Source organism: Oncorhynchus mykiss, chromosome 3 (assembly GCF_013265735.2).
Source record: "Oncorhynchus mykiss isolate Arlee chromosome 3, USDA_OmykA_1.1, whole genome shotgun sequence".
Classification (NCBI taxonomy): Eukaryota; Metazoa; Chordata; class Actinopteri; order Salmoniformes; family Salmonidae; genus Oncorhynchus; species Oncorhynchus mykiss.
In genome coordinates, this window is record NC_048567.1 from 23,866,922 (window position 1) to 23,887,421 (window position 20,500).

Sequence of the window (20,500 nt, forward strand, 5' to 3'; positions counted from 1 at the left end):
TCTCCAACTGAACCCTGAAGGGGATGAATTTAGTCTGTGATTGCCCTATAGTTTTTTATTTCTATATATGTATTTATTTTCTATACAGCTGGTGTCTTGCCTATGGTAGCCTACAATGAACTCGTTCTTACACACTTGGTCGTTGCACTATGTCCTCATGGACAAGGGTTCCATTCATGTAGTTGACTGGTTCGTTGATGTACATCAATAGGCTACTTTCCTCCAGTTCGCTTGAGGTAATTCTGATATTTTTCTGTGGGATGCAATTGCGACTCGAGCAAGAGCGTCACTACCACGCAGAAGAGCACAAGCAGGGCAAGAAGGCGGGCTTTCGATAGCGTCAGAAGAGAATAAAGTAGTCGACCTAAATTATTTTCCGTAGCGTAATTATCCTACCCCAGAGGGTGGTGCAGTAGTCAGAATAAATTAATGAAGGAGGACAAATTAAATTGTGTAAGGTCTCAAGGCATATGTTTTAAATTCTTGTAAAACATGATAAATCAACCAGCAACCGACACGAAAAGCTTAGGCGAGAAGGAACCCGAACGTTTGGAGTTGTGCGTAAAATATGGACATGTTTTACTATCAACGTTTTATTGAAGTCATTAGCTGGTGAGTTTTCGATCATTGTATACAAATTTCAGTGTACATTTTAAATTGTGTAACCCCAATTGATTTTGCAATTGTGTTTTTATATCAGACATTTCATAGGCTACTGATTTACCAATCTGCATTGTTGGCTACTTGTCAATAATATGAACCAAGCACCTGTGGGCAGCAATATTTTGTACAGGAGCGGACTTGTGTTGTCGCCCTTTGGCGTCTATTGATTTATGGGTCAGCCTAATTCAGACCCCATGTAATAGTTTTTATGGTCAACGTGGGCTTCTGGACAGAGATCAGCTCAAACGAGTTCTTGACATGGCTTTCGACTTTAATCCCACAATAAGTGCCAAAATGGTGACTGTGATTTCCATTTTATTCCTTTGACTCAACATTTGAACAGGTCCACAACCTAATATGGAAGTAACAAAAACACAAACGTAATATTAATAAATATACAAAAATACAGTACCTGGGTTGGCTAGGCTATATTGTCAAAGAAGCAAAGTCTAGACACCTGGATTTATCTTCCAATGTAAGTATGCAGAATGCAAAGTTTTTCCGGTCGTGACAATATATATATATATATATATATATATATATATATATATATATATATATATATATATATATATTTAAAGCAATCCTGATTGAGCCTGGTAAATGTTCTTATCATTTAGAATACGTTGGATGAGCCAATTATATAAATATCCATTAAAACGTATAATTAGATAATTAGACGTTTATGATAGATTTTCACCTTCATAATTGATTTTCATCTGCAGCCTGATAAATTAAAATTTCAATTATAATTCATCAAGGGAGAGAGAAAGATACAATAATGTTATCCAGTTTGTAGATTTTTTTTGTACGTTTTTTTTCCCCAGCCAGAGAGAAGGCGCTTATCACAGAAGAAGGAGAATATCACAACAATGAAGTGCGACTGGCAAAGCAGAGTGCCAAAGAGTACCTTTTGGTGACTGGCCAAATAGGCACTTTAATCAGGAGGTGCTTTATGCACAGGAAGTATTTCAGTATCCTTGTTAGGGAAATGATTTATCCTGACTTTTAATTATCAACCTGACCTGATCTGGGTCAAGCAAGAAAATATTTTTCATCAGTGCCTTCTTTGTTTTGCTTGGTCGTCATTACTGAAATGTAAATGGACTTGTTCTTAATTTCAAAGTTATGTGAGGCAGGGCTGTTTATACAGTCCCAACAGTCCAGGGATGAGAATATATTTCGACGGGTTGCTCAGCTGCAGCTTTTAGCTTCATCTGCAGTCCTTAATAGCAGGCTTAGTTAAAAGCATTGGGGCAAGGTCACGCGGTAACGGAGTCACACTCCCACTATAAAAACGGCCATTTCTTTTTAATATGTGTCATGGAGCCATATGGGAGTCTTTAAATGCATACAATTAAGATGTATTATTTCGTTTCTGGGCAGGTGTGACTCCATCAAGCACTAATCAATTTTTTTGCATTAAATATATATTTGAACAATTACTTGTTAGTATTGCACTAACTAGTATGGCACTAAAAAAATGATATATACACACACACACAATTGTTAAAGATACAATATGTAACATTTTGGGTGACCTGACCAAATTCACATAGAAGTGCAGGTTATAGATCTATCATTCACAATGAAAGCAAGTCTAAGAAGCGGTAGATCTGTTCTATATGTGTTTCCCATTCATTAAATTTAGTTTTTGTGTCTTTTACTTTCGGTTTTGTATACCAGCTTCAAACAGCTGAAAATACAATATTTTTGGTTGCTGAAAAGATATCTCACAGAGGTTTAGATGGTACAGTAATTCTCTATATATTACTTGCTTTCTCACATAAACTAAAATAAGGCAAACTATTAAAATTTTAGCAACCAGGAAATGGCAGAACGATTTCTGCATATTGCACCTTTAAGATCTGGCCCCAATTATTTAAAAAAAAATATGCCCATTTTTGTAGTGGGAGTGTGACCCCTCTACCGCATGACCTTGCCCTTTGAACCTGGAAGAATGCGCCACAGATCCTTGCACACTTTCATCCATTCTGCTCCAATTTGACTCTTACAGTCCAGGGGATTAACATCAAGGCAATTCCACTGTAAAATAATGTTGGTGAGATGATATTTCACTTTAATAGTATGCCAAACATAAAACATTGATTTCAAGGTTAAACAAACCACACTACTCGATGCACAAAGACTACTTTCATCAATTTCCACAGAACATTTTACAAAAATACTTTTACTCGAAGAACAGTACAGATGTAAAGTTTGGTAACAGAATGACAGTGAAATCTCCATCAGTGTTTTATGTGACCACGTTGTCCAAAAACGACTCTGAATTAAGATTCAAAGATGTCTGCAGGAATAATGGGTGTCAGCTATGATATACTATATCTACAAAAGTATCTAGACACCCCTTAAAATTTGTGGATTCGGCTATTTCAGCCATACCCGTTGCTGACAGGTGTATATAATAGAGCACACAGCCATTCAATCTCCATATACAAAGATTGGCAGTAGAATGGCCTTACTGAGGCGCTCAGTGACTTTCAACGTGGCACCGTCATAGGATGCCACCTTCGAAACAAGTCAGTTTGTCAAATTTCTGACCTGCTAGAGCTACCTCAGTCTACTGTAAGTGCTTGTTTTGGGGAGTGGAAACGTCTAGGAGCAACAACGGCTCAGCCGCAAAGTGGTAGGCCACACAAGCTCTAGGAACGGGACCACCGAGTGCTGAAGTGCGTAGCGTGTAAAAATTGCCTGTCCTCGGTTGCAAAACCCACAACCAATTTCCAAACTGCCTCTGGAAGCAAAGTTAGCACAATAACTGTTTGTCAGGAGCTTCATGAAATGTGTTTCTATGGGCGAGCAGCCACACACAAGCCTAAGATCACCATGCGCAATGCCAAGCGTTGCCTGGAGTGGTGTAAAGCTTACCGCCATTGGAATCTGGAGCAGTGGAAACGCGTTCTCTGGAGTGATGAATCACGCTTCACCATCTGTCAGTCCGACAGATGAATCTGGGTTTGGCGGATGCCAGGAGAACTCTACCTGTCCCAATGCATAATTCTAACGGGTGGAGTTGGAATAATGGTCTGGGGCTATTTTTAGTGTTTCAGGCTAGGTCCCGTAGTTCTAGTGAAGATAAATCTTAACGCTGCAGCATACAATGATATTCTAGATGATTCTGTGCTTCCAACTTTGTGGCAACAGTTTGGGGAAGGCCCTCTCCTGTTTCAGCATCACAATGCCACCGTGCACAAAGCGCGGTCCATACAGAAATGGTTTGTCGAGATTGGTGTGGAAGAACTTGACTGGCCTGCACAGAGCCCTGACCTCAACCCCACCGAACACCATTGGGATGAATTGGAACACAGACTGCGAGCCAGGCCTAATTGGCCAACATCAGTGCCCAAACTCATTAATGCTCTTGTGGCTGAATGGAAGCAAGTCCCTGAAGCAGTGTTCCAACATCTAGTGGAAAGCCTTCCCAGAAGAGTGGAGGCTGTTATAGCAGCAAAGGTGGGACCAACTCCATATTAATGCCCATGATTTTGAAATGAGATGTTTGACGAGCAGGTGTCCACATACTTTTGGTCATGTAGTGTATGACACCTTGAGTTTGAAAAAACACGTTGTCTGCGGTTGTGAGGCTGGTTGGACGTACTGCCAAATTCTCAAAAATTATGTTGGAGGCGGCTTTTGGTAGAGAAATTAACATTACATTATCTTGCAACAGCTCTGGTGAATATTCCTGCAGTCAGCATGCCATTTGCAAAACCTGAGACATCTGTGACATTGTGTTGTTACAAAACTGCACATTTTAAAGTGGCCTTTTATTGTCCCGAGCACAAGGTGCACCTGTGCTGTAGACAATGCTGTTTAATTAGCTTCTTGATTTGCCACACCTGTCAGGTGAATGGATTATCATGGCAAAGGAGAAATGCCCCCTAACAGGGATGTAAACAAATTTGTGCACAACATTTCAGAGAAATAAGCTTTTTGTACATATGAAACATTTCTGGGATCTTATATTTCAAATCAAATTTGACTTGTCACATGCGCCCCGAATACAACCGGTGTAGACCTTACGGTGAAATGCTTACTTACAAGCCCTTAACCGACAATGCCGTTCAAGAATTACAGTTAATAAAATTTTACCAAAAAATCTAAAATCTAATCAATCAAAAAGTAACATAAGAAATGTACATAACAATAACGAGGCTATATACAGGGGGTACAAAGTCAATGTGTGTGGGGTACAAGGTTAGTCCAGGTAATTTGTAAAGTGACTATGCATAGATAATAAACAATGAGTAGCAGCAGTGTATAAACAATGTCAACTTGTGAAACACGTTGCATTGATATTTTGGTTCAGTGTAGTTTACATGCTGTCAACAATCTAAGCCAACCCCCGTCTGTTTTGCCCCATAGTTGTGCACGTGCCAGTTTTGATTCTAAACAACCAACCATTCTATACAGAATTGCATAATTATGGATGATGTTTACTGAATAGGTACGCAAATTTAGAACATTTTTGTTATTCTACACTGGCTATTATTACCCCCAGTTGGTAAGGGTAGTCAACAACACGTCTGCCACGCTGATCCTCAACACTGGGGCCCCCCATGGGTGTGTACTTAGACCCCTCCTGTACTCCCTGTTCACCCACAACTGTATGGCCAAACACGACTCCAACACCATCATTAAGTTTGCTGATGACACAACAGTAGTAGGCCTGATCACCGACAACAATGAGACAGCCTATAGGGAGGTCAGAGAACTGGCAGTGTGGTGCCAGGACAACAACCTCTCCCTCAATGTGAGAAAGACAAAGGAGCTAATCGTGGACTACAGGAAAAGGCGGGCCGAACAGGCCCCCATTAACATCGATGGGGCTGTAGTGGAGAAGGTTGAGAGTTTCAAGTTCCTTGGTGTCCACATCACCAACGAACCATCATAGTCCAAACACACCAAGACAGTCGTGAAGAGGGCACGACAACACATTTTCCCCCTCAGGAGACTGAAAAGATTTGGCATGGGTCCCCAGATCCTCAAAAAGTTCTACAGCTGCACCATCGAGAGCATCCTGACCGGTTGCATCACTGCCTGGTATGGCAACTGCTCGGCATCTGACCGTAAGGCGCTACAGAGGGTAGTGCATACGGTCCAGGACATCACTGGGGCCAAGCTTCCTGCCATCCAGGACCTATATAATAGGCGGTGTCAGAGGAAAGCCCAAACAATTGTCAGAGACTCCAGTCACCCAAGTCATAGACTATTTTCTCTGCTACGGTAAGCGGTACCGAGTGCCAAGTCTAGGACCAAAAGGCTCCTTAACAGCTTCTACCCCCAAGCCACAAGACAGCTGGACAATTAATCAAATGGCCACCGGACTATTTACATTGACACCCCCCCCTCCATTTGTTTTGTACACAGCTGCTACTCGTTGTTTATTATCTATGCATAGTCACTTCACCCCTACCTACATGTACAAATTACCTCGACCAACCTGTACCCCCACACATTGACTCAGTACCGGTACCCCCTGTATGTGGCCTCGTTATTGTTATTTTTTTTGTTACTTAATTATTATTTTTTTTACTTAAGTTTATTTTGTAAATATTTTCTTAACTCTTCTTGAACTGCGCTGTTATTTAAAACTTCTATGACAACAGCCAGTGAAAGTGCAGGGCACCAAATTCAAAACAACAAATCTCATAATGAAAATTCCTCAAACATACATGCGTCTTATACCGTTTTTAAAGGTAATCTTGTTGTTAATCCCACCACAGTGTCCAATTTCAAATAGGCTTTACAGCGAAAGCACCACAAATGATTCTGTTAGGTCACCACCAAGCCAAAGAAAAACTCTGCCATTTTTCCAGACAAAGAGAGGAGTCACAAAAAGCACAAATAGAGAGAAAATGAATCACTAACCTTTGATGATCTTCATCAGATGACACTCATAGGACTTCATGTTACACAATACGTGTATGTTTTGTTTGATAACATTTATATTTATATAAACAAAATCTGAGTTTACATTGGTGCGATACGTTCACTCGTTCCAAAAACATCTGGTGATTTTGCAGAGATCATTTGACAGAAATACTCATTATACATGTCGATGAAAATTCAAGTGTTAGACATGGATATACACCTCTCCTTAATACAACCGCTGTGTCAGATTTAAAAAAAACTTTACGGAAAAAGCAAACCATACAATAATTTGAGACAGTGCTCAGAAAACAAATAAAAATGTCCCCCCATGTTGGAGTCAACAGAAATCAGAAATTACATTACAAATATTCCCTTACTTTTGATGATCTTCATCAGGATGCACTCCCATGAATTGCAGTTCCAGAATAAATGCTTGATTTGTTCGATAATGTCCATTATTTATGTCCAAGTAGCTACTTTTGTTAGGGCGTTAGGTACACATATCCAAACGCTCGTGCAGGTCAGGCATAACATCGGACAAAAACTTCAAAAAGTTATATTACAGGTCGTTGAAACATTTCAAATTAAGTATAGAATCAATCTTTAGGATTTTTTTTACCATAAATCTTCACTAATGTTCCAACCGGAGAATTGCTTTGTGTGTAGAGAATCCATGGAACGCAGGTCGCTATCATGTGAAATGCGCGCGACCAGGAAATGGCTCTCTGCCAGTAACCTGACTCATTCAGCTCTTATTCAGCCCCACATCACAGTAGAAGCCTCATTCAAGTTTCTAAAGACGGTTGACATCTAGTGGAAGCCCTAGGAAGTGCAACTTCATCCATATCCCACTGTGAATTCAATAGGGGATGGGTTGAAAATCGACCAATCTAAGATTTCTCACTTCCTGTTTGGAGTTCTGTTATACTCACAGACATCATTCAAACAGTTTTAGAAACTTCAGAGTGTTTTCTATCCAATACTAATAATAATATGCATATATTAGTAACTGGGACTGAGGAGCAGGCCGTTTACTCTGGGCACCTTTCATCCAAGCTACTCAATACTGCCCCTGCCGCCATAAGAAGTTTTAAGGGCTTATAAGTAAGCATTTCACAGTAAGGTCTTGTTGTATTCGGCGCATGTGACAAATAAAATTTGATTTGATTCAAAATTTGTGTGTGTGTGTGTGTGTGTGTGCTATTGATAAACAACTCTTGCATTCTCGCCAGTCAATGCATCCATATGACCCATCAAATATTTGGCCTTCCCAGCTAGCACATTTGGTTCCTTGGAAGTTGTGGGAACTACTGTTTTTGGTTTCACATTGGTTGTTGGAATGAAGCCATGTGTTTCCTGACTGGTAAAACATAACTTTAAAAAAAACAACATTTTAATGTTCTGCTAACAGAAGTTAACATTTCGGCTGTTCTAAGAACACTTATTTTACAGTAGGTTACAGGTAGATTCTGAGATTCTGATGTTTTACTCTGGTACCTTGAAAGCTTTCCTGGGTGGTTTTACTGAAGCTCTGTGAACGGCGATTATAGTTCATTTGGAGGTACTTGAATAACTTCTTTAAAACTTTCACAGAATTTTTCAATAAGACTTTTAATAAACTGCTATCTTATTTTAGGTTAGGTTTTTGAACTCCAAGCACAGATTGAACACATTGAACCTATAATCTTCTGTTGTTTTCCATGGAATTAGTCCACTGCGCCACCAGGATGGAGGTAGCATGACATGTTTGTTTATGCAAACAAAACTGTTCATTTTAGTCTATTCAAACAGACCCCATTTCAAAGGAAACAAGCACTTCTTAAGGTGCGCTCATTAAGATCTGGCCACTACGTTGGCACAGCCAATGCACCTGAACACACTTAAAGAGAGAGGATATAGATCATTTTGTTGATGCTGAGAACGGAATGTAAATGTTTTTAAGTTAAATTCTTAGAACATTCTCTAACGTTACTAATGTTTTCTTGTGGTTTTTATGGAAATAACAATTTGAAAACATTCACAATGGACAACCACACTCTCATCAAACTCTAAGAAACATATGGTTCTCAGAACATTATGTGCTAGCTGGGTTTGTACCCACAATGCATCACTATTGACCAGACCAAATCTGTACCAATCATAGACATTTATGTTTCAAGTTTGGACATCACAGTACAGCACAGTGCAGCACATATTAGAATAAAGTACAGTATAGTACAGTACAATAGAGTAAATTATACTGTACTCTACTCTAGTGTGCTCTACTGTACTAAACTATACTGCATTTTACTGACTTCTGTACTGTGCTGCACTGTGCTGTCCAAACTTGTGAAACAGACATATATGATTGGTTCAGATTTGGGCTGACTAAATTTCAACTGCTTTTCAACATCCATGGACGTCCGGTGTCGCTCAGTGCTCAGTGGGTGGGGGTGGGGGGGGGTTACACTAAATGGAAAGAGAGGTGGCACATGGGTAGATGTCAGTAAGAGGTGGTTTAACTAGATTGTTTTCAAACTCTTGCTTTGACCACCACTTGACAGAAAGAAAACAGTTGTGAGCTGAACATAACAGTATGCCAGTGGAAGGGAGGACAGTAGCAGGTGACCCAACTGTGGTTTCTGACTACTATGAATTCCCATTGTAGCCATTCAGTTGCAGTCAGTCTGTTACAGATTTTTTGGTTATTCTTTTAACGGTTTGTTAACAGAATAATGAGTTTTAATCACTTAATAAATTATGAACGAAATTGTTATTAGTAAAAACACAAAACTAATTGGTTGGTCTACCGTTACTTGTTATGTGAACTTTCATAATCCTCCCTCATGAGGGAGAGAAATTAGGAAATATCTTTAAAGATATGTGGGTTTTTGGTAACTGAATGATACTAGGCAATATTTCTTAAACTTAGAGAAGGCAAATTGTTAATAAAAAAAAAAAATTCTAATACCTTTTAAGACTTTTTCTGCTAGATGTTTTCTAAGACCCCTTTTCCATCTGTTTGACCAGAAATCAAAGCCTTTGTTTATTCCTAATTTATACCATGGACAATGGTGGACAATTTATTTCCCCCCAGAAATATTGACTCTCGTAGGTTTCATTTCACACCAAATTTGATGTGCTCCTATTGACTTCACATGTGAATGCTCATAGGGCTTTTTACATGGAACTGCCCATCACTAGTATTGGAGAGTTGGTTTAAAAACCTGTTTATGGAGGATAATGCATTCTGTTCACACCAACTCTGTGCTGGGTTGACAATTTCAAAGGATTGTTTCTGTCATTCTCTTTTTTTTATGCCATTTCAGTAGCCTCAAACAAGACCCATTTGGAAGGATTGTGCATAAACATTATGCATACATAATAAAAGTCACAATATGAAGATTTAAATGGCAATACCCTTGGGCTCATGTGAAACCAACAAATTACTTATTTTCGCAATTGCAGTGGTTATGAGAGACTGTGCTAAAGGACTAGGACTAATGTTTATGCATGTTTTCATTCTACCTTTTAATTTGATTAAGTTGCTGTAGTGTTTCTGCATATCAGAGGACTTATTAAACGAATCAATGATGTAAACACAACATCACAGCACTATAATAAAACCTCATTGTTAATTTCCCAACCAATCTATTTGAGCAAAATGAAGCATGGTTGAAAAACCTGCATACTTACTCTGAGGTCACAAGGAAATGGACACGGTGTCTCTTTGCCTTTCTTTGATGATGTATTCTTTCAGACTCAACCGCGGTTATCACATTTATTGGATGAGATAACAGCCCCAGTATGTGCCGTACCCAGAGAGGACAGTATGTGCATTCCATTAGCGTTCCACATGATTGGACCAACGCTATAGCTTTAGCACCACCATAGCTGTTTACCTTTATTGGAATCAAGTTAGGATTGTGGCTGGCTCTGATCAGATTAGCAAGCAGCCCGGTAAGTGTGCCAAACGGGAAAAGCTCCACCTGTCCAGTGGTGTGTGGAGGATTATGTAGTGTAGTTGCTTTTCTGTAAAAAAAAAAAAAAAAACGCAACCCGTAACAAACTGTTGTGGCTCTCTTTCAAGAGGTTGATCTCTTTGTCCTCTCAAAGCTGTTTTGGAATAGTGCAAGCACAGAGGGTATGCTGAAAATGGAAGGCCATTCTAATGAAAGTGTAGCCTAAAGGAGACCTTGTAACAGGCCCAATGTAACCCAAGAATGGTACAATTGGCCGCTGTTATATATTCTTGGTATACTCCCCATAGGCGGAAAGTTTCCTGACTGCTGAAGTCCACCTTCAGAAGAATCAAGTACCTTTTTTTAAAGCGTGCTTGCTGGAATCCTTGTTTACCATCCATCTCCTCCTGTCAGACATGGTTCTTTCTCTCATTGTACCTCGTTGGATTCAATCTGTCAATACTATTAACTAAAACGACCTCATTCGGCATGTCACATCAGTGCTGCACTGAAACCAATTATCTTTTCTCATTTATTTGTGCTATTATTAATTTTGCAGACAGTGCACTTTGTGCGAGCAGTGACTTAACTGACTGCCTTGATAAAGAATTATAATATAGTGCACCCTGCAACACGACGGAACACTGTCTCTGGAACCAGATTGATTTGAGTGGGCTGTCATAGTGACCCACTTCTGCCTCTGCCTGTGAGAAAGAGTGAGCGTGTAAATACAAACATATTCAGAGCGCACACACGCGTACACACACACATAATGCATAACGCCTAACCCTAAGCATCCCGACGCAGACACACATTCCACCATACAAAGACCAGAAACTCTCCAAAACCCACAGATATTTAAGTTGCAAATACACACAAAAGGCATTTGTATAAAACACATTAAATCCAGATGAAACAAATGCAATTGCAAATGTGGGCACAGTGTCACACAGTTAATATAATCATATTTGTCACAGTTGCAAGCTTACAGCCAGACAAACATACTCTTCTTTATGGCTTCCCTATATGCTTAGTGTAATGCAATTACACAATCTATCTAACGTAGGTCTACACACACACACACACACACACTGCAATATTATTGAGGTATACGTTGTCTTTACAAAATGTTTTAAAGTGATTGAATCAGAAATGGCTTGCTTGACTTGAGGTTGTTTACGAGCCCTTTCTCCTTTCCCTGGCAGACCCAATGGCAAAAAAAAATCTGGCATTCTGAAGAGCACTGCTATTCTCTCCCCCTCAGCCTAGCAGCTGTTCTGCTCACAAACCTTTTAATACACGCTTGTAGAACTCTGGTGCATATCACAGAGGCTGGTACACAGGGGCAGGTGCCAGGAGCAATAAACAATGTCTTTCTAGCACATAAAAACATACAGATATACACACTGAGACACTTTCAACAGAGTGGATGCACACACCCGGGCCCCCTGGTCCGTGCTGTTGTTTAATTTCAGCCATCTTAATTGGTCTAAGAATAGCACTTAGACAAGTGTCAAAGTGCAGCCTGGCTTACACTGTGCATTCTATTTCTAACCCCATGGTGATTTAGAGAGTGACCAATGTGGGGAGGGGAGGAAAAGTCTGCCAGGGTGTCTGTTTTGAGGACTGACTTCAATACAATGAATGAACACAAGACAAGACTGTTCTCGTACCACTTCAAAACAATGAATCACATTAAAAAACAGATCAAACTTAGTTTGGGGTTGTTGTTTTGCTCTGTTTCTGCTGTGGGTCATGTCAAAATGAGAAGGAGGCTCTTGAGCCACAGTTTTGGTTACCTAAAGTCATTCCATGGAGTCAGTAATGGGGATTCTGTAGCTAGGCACGCACTGCAAGGTCACTGTTTTGACACTCAGAATGTTCTGACATCTGTCCACAGTTTGATGTAACACGATGACAGCTGAGCGGACTTGATGAGTTTTATGTGATGGTGGGGGAGAGCTGAGTGGCAAAGTCCAAATGTTTGAAAGAATTAAGCAACAGTGGGATCCAACCCAAACACCAAACATGGTTTGTGGATCTGCCATGGGATTGTCTGAGTGGATGTTACATCAGGTTGGCTATGAGATTGTTTGCATTTGGCGTTGTGGTTGTCTGTTAGATAAGAGCTGGCCACTGCACAGGTTTGGACGGTGGGTTTTGGTGTTATGCAAAAGTTTTACATATCGGCCAGTCAGGCATTTTGCCATCAACTGTCCAGTTAAAAACAATAGCAAACCGAATACCCACCCAGGACAGACTTCATTCAACACCTTCCTCAACAACTATTTCAATTGGAACAATACTTGAAATAGTATTCTATTTTTACCCGTAAGAATGTACTTAGCATAAATGCAAAGGAAAATTATACCGTGTGACTGTGGAATCCAAAGTGGGTGAAGTCTAGGTTCCTGACCCAGGGTCTGGTCACTTTGTGACCACTAGGTCAGGACCATTGGCTGCAATCTAGCTTCATGGTGTATGCATGGACATACAGTACCAGTCAAAAGTTCGGACACACCTACTCATTCAAGGGTTTTTCTTTATTTTTTAAAACTATTTTCTGCATTGTAGAAAAATAGTGAAGACATCAAAACTATGAAATAACACACATAGAATCATGTAGTAACCAAAAAAAGTGTTAAACAAATCAATATTTTTTTAATATATTTGAGATTCTTGATGACATCTTTGCACACTCTTGGCATTCTCTCAACCAGCTTCACCTGGAATGCTTTTCCAACAGACTTGAAGGAGTTCCCAGATATGCTGAGCACTTGTAGGCTGCTTTTCCTTCACTCTGCGGTTTTTGCGACTGCACTTGAAGAAACTTTAAAAGTTCTTGAAATTTTCCCGGATTGACTGACCTTCATGTCTTAAACTAATGATGGACTGTCATTTCTCTTTACTTATTTGAGCCGTTCTTGCCATAATATGGACTTGGTCTTTTACCAAATAGGACTATCTTCTGTATAGCACCCCTACCTTGTCACAACACAACTGATTGGCTCAAACGCATTAAAAAGGAAAACAATTCCACAAATTAATTTTGTGCCACCTGTTAAATGAAATGCATTCCAGGTGACTACCTCATGAAGCTGGTTAAAATAATGCCAAGAATGTGCAAAGTTGTTATCAAGGCAAAATCAAGGCAAAGAGTGGCTACTTTGAAGAATCTCAAATAGAAAATATATTTACATTTTTTTGGTTACTGCATGAATCCATATGTGTTATTTCATAGTTTGATGTCTTCACTATTATTCTACAATGTAGAAAATAGTAAAAATAAACTAACTCTTGAAGGAGTAAGTGTCCAAACTTTTGATTGGTACTGTAGAGCAGGAGGAATTCTATAACACTGTGGCTGGAGGCTCAACCTCTGACAGCCCCGCCTCATTCGGACCACCTAGCTTCTTGCCGTGATGTCATGCACCTGCCAGTCTCTGTCTCTCACAAGTCCACACTGAGGGATCAACACGGTTAATTTATGTTAGCTTGCACCATGGTGTTAGAATGGCTCAAGCAGTTCCAAGCGTCTGAGCTCAAGTGGATGGGTTGAGTCAGCCCTTCTAGTCGCTATAAGACCATTTTCGGGAATAGCAGGGATGAGACAAGCCACTCTGGGACTGATTTCAAGTTGGCCGGTCAGTAATAAGGCTGTGTCGAGAAAAGACAGAGCGAGAAAGTGTCTCTATGATGTTGGACTGAGAGACCGCAGCTCCCGCAGGTTTGACTGAGCTCAGCACTGTATATTTATAATATTGATGTATTAGTCATCATATGCATATTCATTTGATATATTGGATTGTAGATTTTCAGCATTTTTAGAGTAGTATATGATATATTTTAGAAAGGGCATGAACAAAGAAATATGGTAACGGTAAATAATTGCAAGCTATATTGTACCCATATTTACTTGTATTTTGGTTTTAAGCAGTAGTTAAATCACAGCAATGGATCGGTCCATAGTCCTCCTTCGTAAGTCTTGATGTGCCTGACAACACTTTGTCAGCTAGTGAATGTTTTCTTCAGTTGGATCTTGGGGCCAATTTTTCAAATGCAATGCCACAATTAGTAAGCTGATTGGATTAATTTACAAGATATCAGCAAAAACATGATTATGTCATCACATTGTGCCCGTTGGGGGAAATATATGTAGGCTATCACTTTTTACTTTTGTTTATTCAGGTTTTAACTTTTGATTAGTGGTGTAAAAAGTAAAGATACCTTAATAGAAAATGACTCAAGTAAAAGTAAAAGGCACACAGTAAATTTCTACTTGGGTAAAAGTCTAAAAGTATTTGGTTGAAAATATACTTAAGTATCAAAAGTAAAAGTATAAATTCCTTATATTAAGCAAACCAAATTGCACAATTTTCTTGTTTTAAAAATGTACGGATAGCCAGGGGCACACTCCAATATTCAGACGTCATTTACAAATGAAGCATGTGTCTTCAATGAGTCTGCCAGATCAAAGGCAGGGATGACCAGGGATGTTCTGTGCATGAATTGGACAATTTTCCTGTCCTGATAAGCATTCAAAATGTAACAAGTACTTTTGGGTGTCAAGGAAAATGTATGGAGTAAAAAGTACTATATTTTGATGTATAAGTAGTCGAAAATATAAATAGTAAAGTACGGATACCCCCAAAAATGACTTACAGTGCCTTGCGAAAGTATTCGGCCCCCTTGAACTTTGCGACCTTTTGCCACATTTCAGGCTTCAAACATAAAGATATAAAACTGTATTTTTTTTGTGAAGAATCAACAACAAGTGGGACACAATCATGAAGTGGAACGACATTTATTGGATATTTAAACTTTTTTTTTAAATCAAAAACTGAAAAATTGGGCGTGCAAAATTATTCAGCCCCTTTACTTTCAGTGCAGCAAACTCTCTCCAGAAGTTCAGTGAGGATCTCTGAATGATCCAATGTTGACCTAAATGACTAATGATGATAAATACAATCCACCTGTGTGTAATCAAGTCTCCGTATAAATGCACCTGCACTGTGATAGTCTCAGAGGTCCGTCAAAAGCGCAGAGAGCATCATGAAGAACAAGGAACACACCAGGCAGGTCCGAGATACTGTTGTGAAGAAGTTTAATGCCGGATTTGGATACAAAAAGATTTCCCAAGCTTTAAACATCCCAAGGAGCACTGTGCAAGTGATAATATTGAAATGGAAGGAGTATCAGACCACTGCAAATCTACCAAGACCTGGCCGTCCCTCTAAACTTTCAGCTCATACAAGGAGAAGACTGATCAGAGATGCAGCCAAGAGGCCCATGATCACTCTGGATGAACTGCAGAGATCTACAGCTGAGGTGGGAGACTCTGTCCATAGGACAACAATCAGTCGTATATTGCACAAATCTGGCCTTTATGGAAGAGTGGCAAGAAGAAAGCCATTTCTTAAAGATATCCATAAAAAGTGTTGTTTAAAGTTTGCTACAAGCCACCTGGGAGACACACCAAACATGTGGAAGAAGGTGCTCTGGTCAGATGAAACCAAAATTGAACTTTTTGGCAACAATGCAAAACATTATGTTTGGCGTAAAAGCAACACAGCTGAACACACCATCCCCACTGTCAAACATGGTGGTGGCAGCATCATGGTTTGGGCCTGCTTTTCTTCAGCAGGGACAGGGAAGATGGTTAAAATTGATGGGAAGATGGATGGAGCCATATACAGGACCATTCTGGAAGAAAACCTGATGGAGTCTGCAAAAGACCTGAGACTGGGACGGAGATTTGTCTTCCAACAAGACAATGATCCAAAACATAAAGCAAAATCTACAATGGAATGGTTCAATAATAAACATATAATATAATATAATAAAAATACAGTTTTATATCTTTATGTTTGAAGCCTGAAATGTGGCAAAAGGTCGCAAAGTTCAAGGGGGCCGAATACTTTCGCAAGGCACTGTAAGTAGCACCTTAAAGTATTTTTACATAAGTACTTTACACCACTGCTTTTGATGTTGTCAATTTAGATTTAGCCTTTTTGGTGTTTGAGGGCTAGATCTAAATGCAGTTGCAGTTACAACTAATGTTTTTGGCATTTGTGTCGGTATAAGAGTTAGTGCTTTAGTCAGTGCTTTAGTCGTCATCATCAGGATTAAAACTTTTAAAAGCATTCCCAAAATCTGATTTGCACCATAGTTGAATCACAAATGTTGCTGAAATGTATGTCATATTATATTTTATATATTTGTACTTAAAAGGACAGTTTGAGATTTTGGCAATTAAGCCTTTTTGTTCTACTTACCCAGAGTCAAATGAAAAAATGTATGTGTCTGTGTGCAGTTTAAAGGAAGTCAAAGGTAGTTTCTGGAGCTATTGCTTACTAGCGTTAGTGCAATGACTGGAAGTCTACAGTAGCTGCTAGCATTGTATCCATGAGTTCAACTGACTCTGGGTAAGTAGAAGAAAGGGCTTAAATGCCAAAGTGTTGAACTATCCCTTTTAATACAGTGTAGTTGAAAATGTTCCCTAATTTCTTGTCCTGCTTAATGAATTGAAAAGGAGCCTGCACAGTACGACAAAACCATTTTGTTTCTTGGGGTATGTACGATGTGCTCCTATGGGAATGTTAGACTATTCCCTACTCGACCTTCTCAACTTGGTCCTGTATAGCCTACGTGCGCACATCTGCCTTCGCATGTCACGTGTCACTGGCCCTGACCACAGATAGCCTGCCTAATACAGATGTCTGGCCAGGGGGCACAGCTCCCATCTGAACTGGCCTTCATCAGTGTTTTTAGAATCAGTGAGCATAGGTCTGGATGCACTAATGAGGATTTTGTTTTGTGCAGATCAAGATGGGGCACGGTCATGGGCGTGTGTTTCATTACCGTATCACTACCTTTTAGCCTGCAGCTTAGACTGAAGATATAAATTGCAGAGTAAAAGTGGTAAACAATGTATTATTTGGTAATCAATTAGTAGAGATGTTCTCTGTGTTAAACAGAGATGTAGGTCGATAGTAATTAGGACATCTGCTCTGAATAGTACCTTAATTATGCTCTGACGTTGATAATGTGGATATAAAAAAAAAAAAATGTTGTCTTGATTCCACTCTCAAATTCACCACTTTTGTTTTAGGTTTATCTCAAAATGTTAAACTCATGCTTTGTCCATAAATATAGCATTTGCAATCCATGATTTACAAATGCTACAAAGGATCCTTGCTTTTGTTTTTTGGGTGGGAGATTAATTCCTGTCTCTTTTGTCTCTCTAGGCCACTTGCAAGGACATGTTTTTCACAGAACATCATCTCTTATAGAAGACTTAACTCAAGTCTGATCCCAACTTGACCACCACTGGTTATGAAAACCTGCATCCTCACAGTAAATCGGTAAGTTCCTTAACAAATACTAAAATATATTCAGACCTTTGTTTTCATCTGTTATGGCATTGTGAGTTAGCATGACTGCTCATAACCTTTTTGTTTCCATTTTTAGGCAGGAGGCAAGATGTTTGTGGAGTCTGTTGTCAGATGGGGGGCATGGAGCATCTTGCTCCAGTGTGGATTATTGGGCGTGTCAGCAGGGGACTTCCCCTGGCCTTGCCCTGCCAGGTGTGTTTGTCGGCTTGAGACTTTAGAAGTTAACTGCTCTGACAAACAGCTGACTTCTGTGTCTGAGGGCTTCGCTAGTGGCACCCAGCGCATCAATTTATCTCGTAACAAGCTGAAGATGCTGGGTCGTCGCCAGTTCTTTGGCATGACCCAGCTAGAGGATCTGGACATTAGTGACAATGTCATTGCCATGATTGAAGTGGAGGCTTTCCAGGGCCTGCAGAACCTCAAGACCCTGTGTATTAGGAGCAATCGCCTCAAGATCATCTCTGTGGGGGTCTTCTCCGGACTGCCCAGCCTGCGCTTCCTGGACCTGAGTGAGAACGAGATCCTGGTCTTTCTGGACTTTACTTTCCGTGAGTTGGTGAGCCTTCACCAGCTGGAGGCTGGGGAGAATGACCTGGTGTTCATCTCCCAGCGGGCCTTTACCGGCCTGCAGAACCTGCAGGAGCTCAATCTGGACCGCAGCAACCTGACCTCCATCCCCACCGAGGCACTATCCCAGCTCCAGAGCCTGACTCGGCTGCGCATGATCCGCCTCACCATCTCGGCGCTGCCCAACAATGCCTTCCGCCGCCTGCATCGGCTGCGTAGCCTCGTCATCTCCCACTGGCCCTTGCTGGACAAGCTGGCCAGCAACAGCCTGATTGGCCTCAACCTCACCTCGCTGGTCATCAGCAGCTGCAATCTCAGTGCTGTCCCATACCAGGCACTGCGCCACCTGGTCTACCTGGGCTACCTGGACCTGTCCTACAACCCCATCACAGCCATCCAGGGTAACCTGCTGGGGGACCTGTTGCGGCTGCAGGAACTGCACCTGGCTGGGGGCAACCTGCTCCGCATCGAGCCAGGGGCCTTCAGGGGGCTGGCATACTTCCGTCTGCTCAACGTGACATCCAACCAGCTCAGCACACTGGAGGACAGTGCCTTCCACTCGGTGGGGAATCTGCAGGTCCTGCGGCTGGATGGAAACCCCCTGGCCTGCGACTGCCGACTACTCTGGGTGGTCCGCCGGCGACAGCGCCTGAACTTTGACGGTCGCCAACCCACCTGCTCCACACCGGACATGGTGCGAGAACGGGAATTCCGGGACTTCTCAGAGAAAGAGCTCCCGAGATTGTTCACCTGCCGGCAGGCCCGCATTGTAGACCGCAGATCCCAGGAGGTCAGGGTGGAGGAGGGCACTACGGTGCTCTTCTCCTGCAAGGCAGATGGTGACCCAATGCCCTCCTTTACCTGGTTGTCAGCCCAGCGGATTCCTCTCTCCACTACGGGGCGCATCAGGGTGTTGTCCAATGGGACTCTAGAGGTACGCTATGCCCAGGTTCAGGACAGCGGCACATACCAGTGCACGGCGGGCAACGCAGCTGGCAACGACAGCCTGTACGTCAGCCTCTATGTGAAGGGTTTCCCACGTAACCGCACCATGCCCTTTTTCACCGACGAAGGCTGGATAGAGTCCTCACACGCCCCTACTGCCAACTCCTCTGCCCAGGTGGCCAACCAGTACCCATTTGATGCCAAGACATTGATCATCGCCACCACCATGGGCTTCCTGTCCTTCCTCAGCTCAGTGGCTATCTGCTTCGTCTTCATGTTCTTCTGGAGCCAGAGCAAGGGGCAAATCAAACACACAGCCACCATCGACTATGTGCCCCGTACCTCAATGGGGGTAGGAGGAGGGGGAGGGGGAGGGGGTGGAGGGGATGCTGGCAAGTTCACCATGAAGCTTATCTAAGGTTATGTGGGAGAGAACTTGGGACACATTGACTGTGTCACCCCATGAGGGTGAAGGCTCTACAAGGACACAGGGCCACGGTCTGCCTTCAGAAAGCTAGATCCTCAGTGCACCCTTAACATACAGAAATTATACAGTGCCTTGCGAAAGTATTCGGCCCCCTTGAACTTTGCGACCTTTTGCCACATTTCAGGCTTCAAACATAAAGATATAAAACTGTATTTTTTTGTGAAGAATCAACAACAAGTGGGACACAATCATGAAGTGGAACAACATTTATTGGATATTTCAAACTTTTTTAACAAATCAAAAACGGAAAAATTGGGCGTGCAAAATTATTCAGCCCCTTTACTTTCAGTGCAGCAAACTCTCTCCAGAAGTTCAGTGAGGATCTCTGAATGATCCAATGTTGACCTAAATGACTAATGATGATAAATACAATCCACCTGTGTGTAATCAAATCTCCGTATAAATGCACCTGCACTGTGATAGTCTCAGAGGTCCGTCAAAAGCGCAGAGAGCATCATGAAGAACAAGGAACACACCAGGCAGGTCCGAGATACTGTTGTGAAGAAGTTTAAAGCCGGATTTGGATACAAAAAGATTTCCCAAGCTTTAAACATCCCAAGGAGCACTGTGCAAGCGATAATATTGAAATGGAAGGAGTATCAGACCAC

At 41.3% G+C, this 20,500-nt stretch overlaps 1 protein-coding gene across 3 annotated transcripts; it reads left to right on the forward strand.

Moving 5' to 3' along the window:
* The first annotated feature begins 345 nt into the window (after positions 1–345).
* Positions 346–20,068, forward strand: LOC110514708 (leucine-rich repeat and immunoglobulin-like domain-containing nogo receptor-interacting protein 1). Of its 3 annotated transcripts, none has more exons than XM_021593968.2 (3): positions 346–612; positions 17,747–17,863; positions 17,970–20,068. In XM_021593968.2, exon 3 carries the CDS (start codon positions 17,982–17,984, stop codon positions 19,821–19,823), a length of 1,842 nt encoding a protein of 613 aa, XP_021449643.1. In that variant the 5' UTR covers positions 346–612; positions 17,747–17,863; positions 17,970–17,981; the 3' UTR covers positions 19,824–20,068. The 3 variants fall into 3 exon arrangements, with proteins under 3 accessions (XP_021449643.1, XP_021449646.1, XP_036828552.1); XM_021593971.2 differs by lacking the exon at positions 346–612 and adding an exon at positions 13,992–14,226; XM_036972657.1 differs by lacking the exon at positions 346–612 and adding an exon at positions 13,992–14,143.
* The last annotated feature ends 432 nt before the right edge of the window (positions 20,069–20,500 follow it).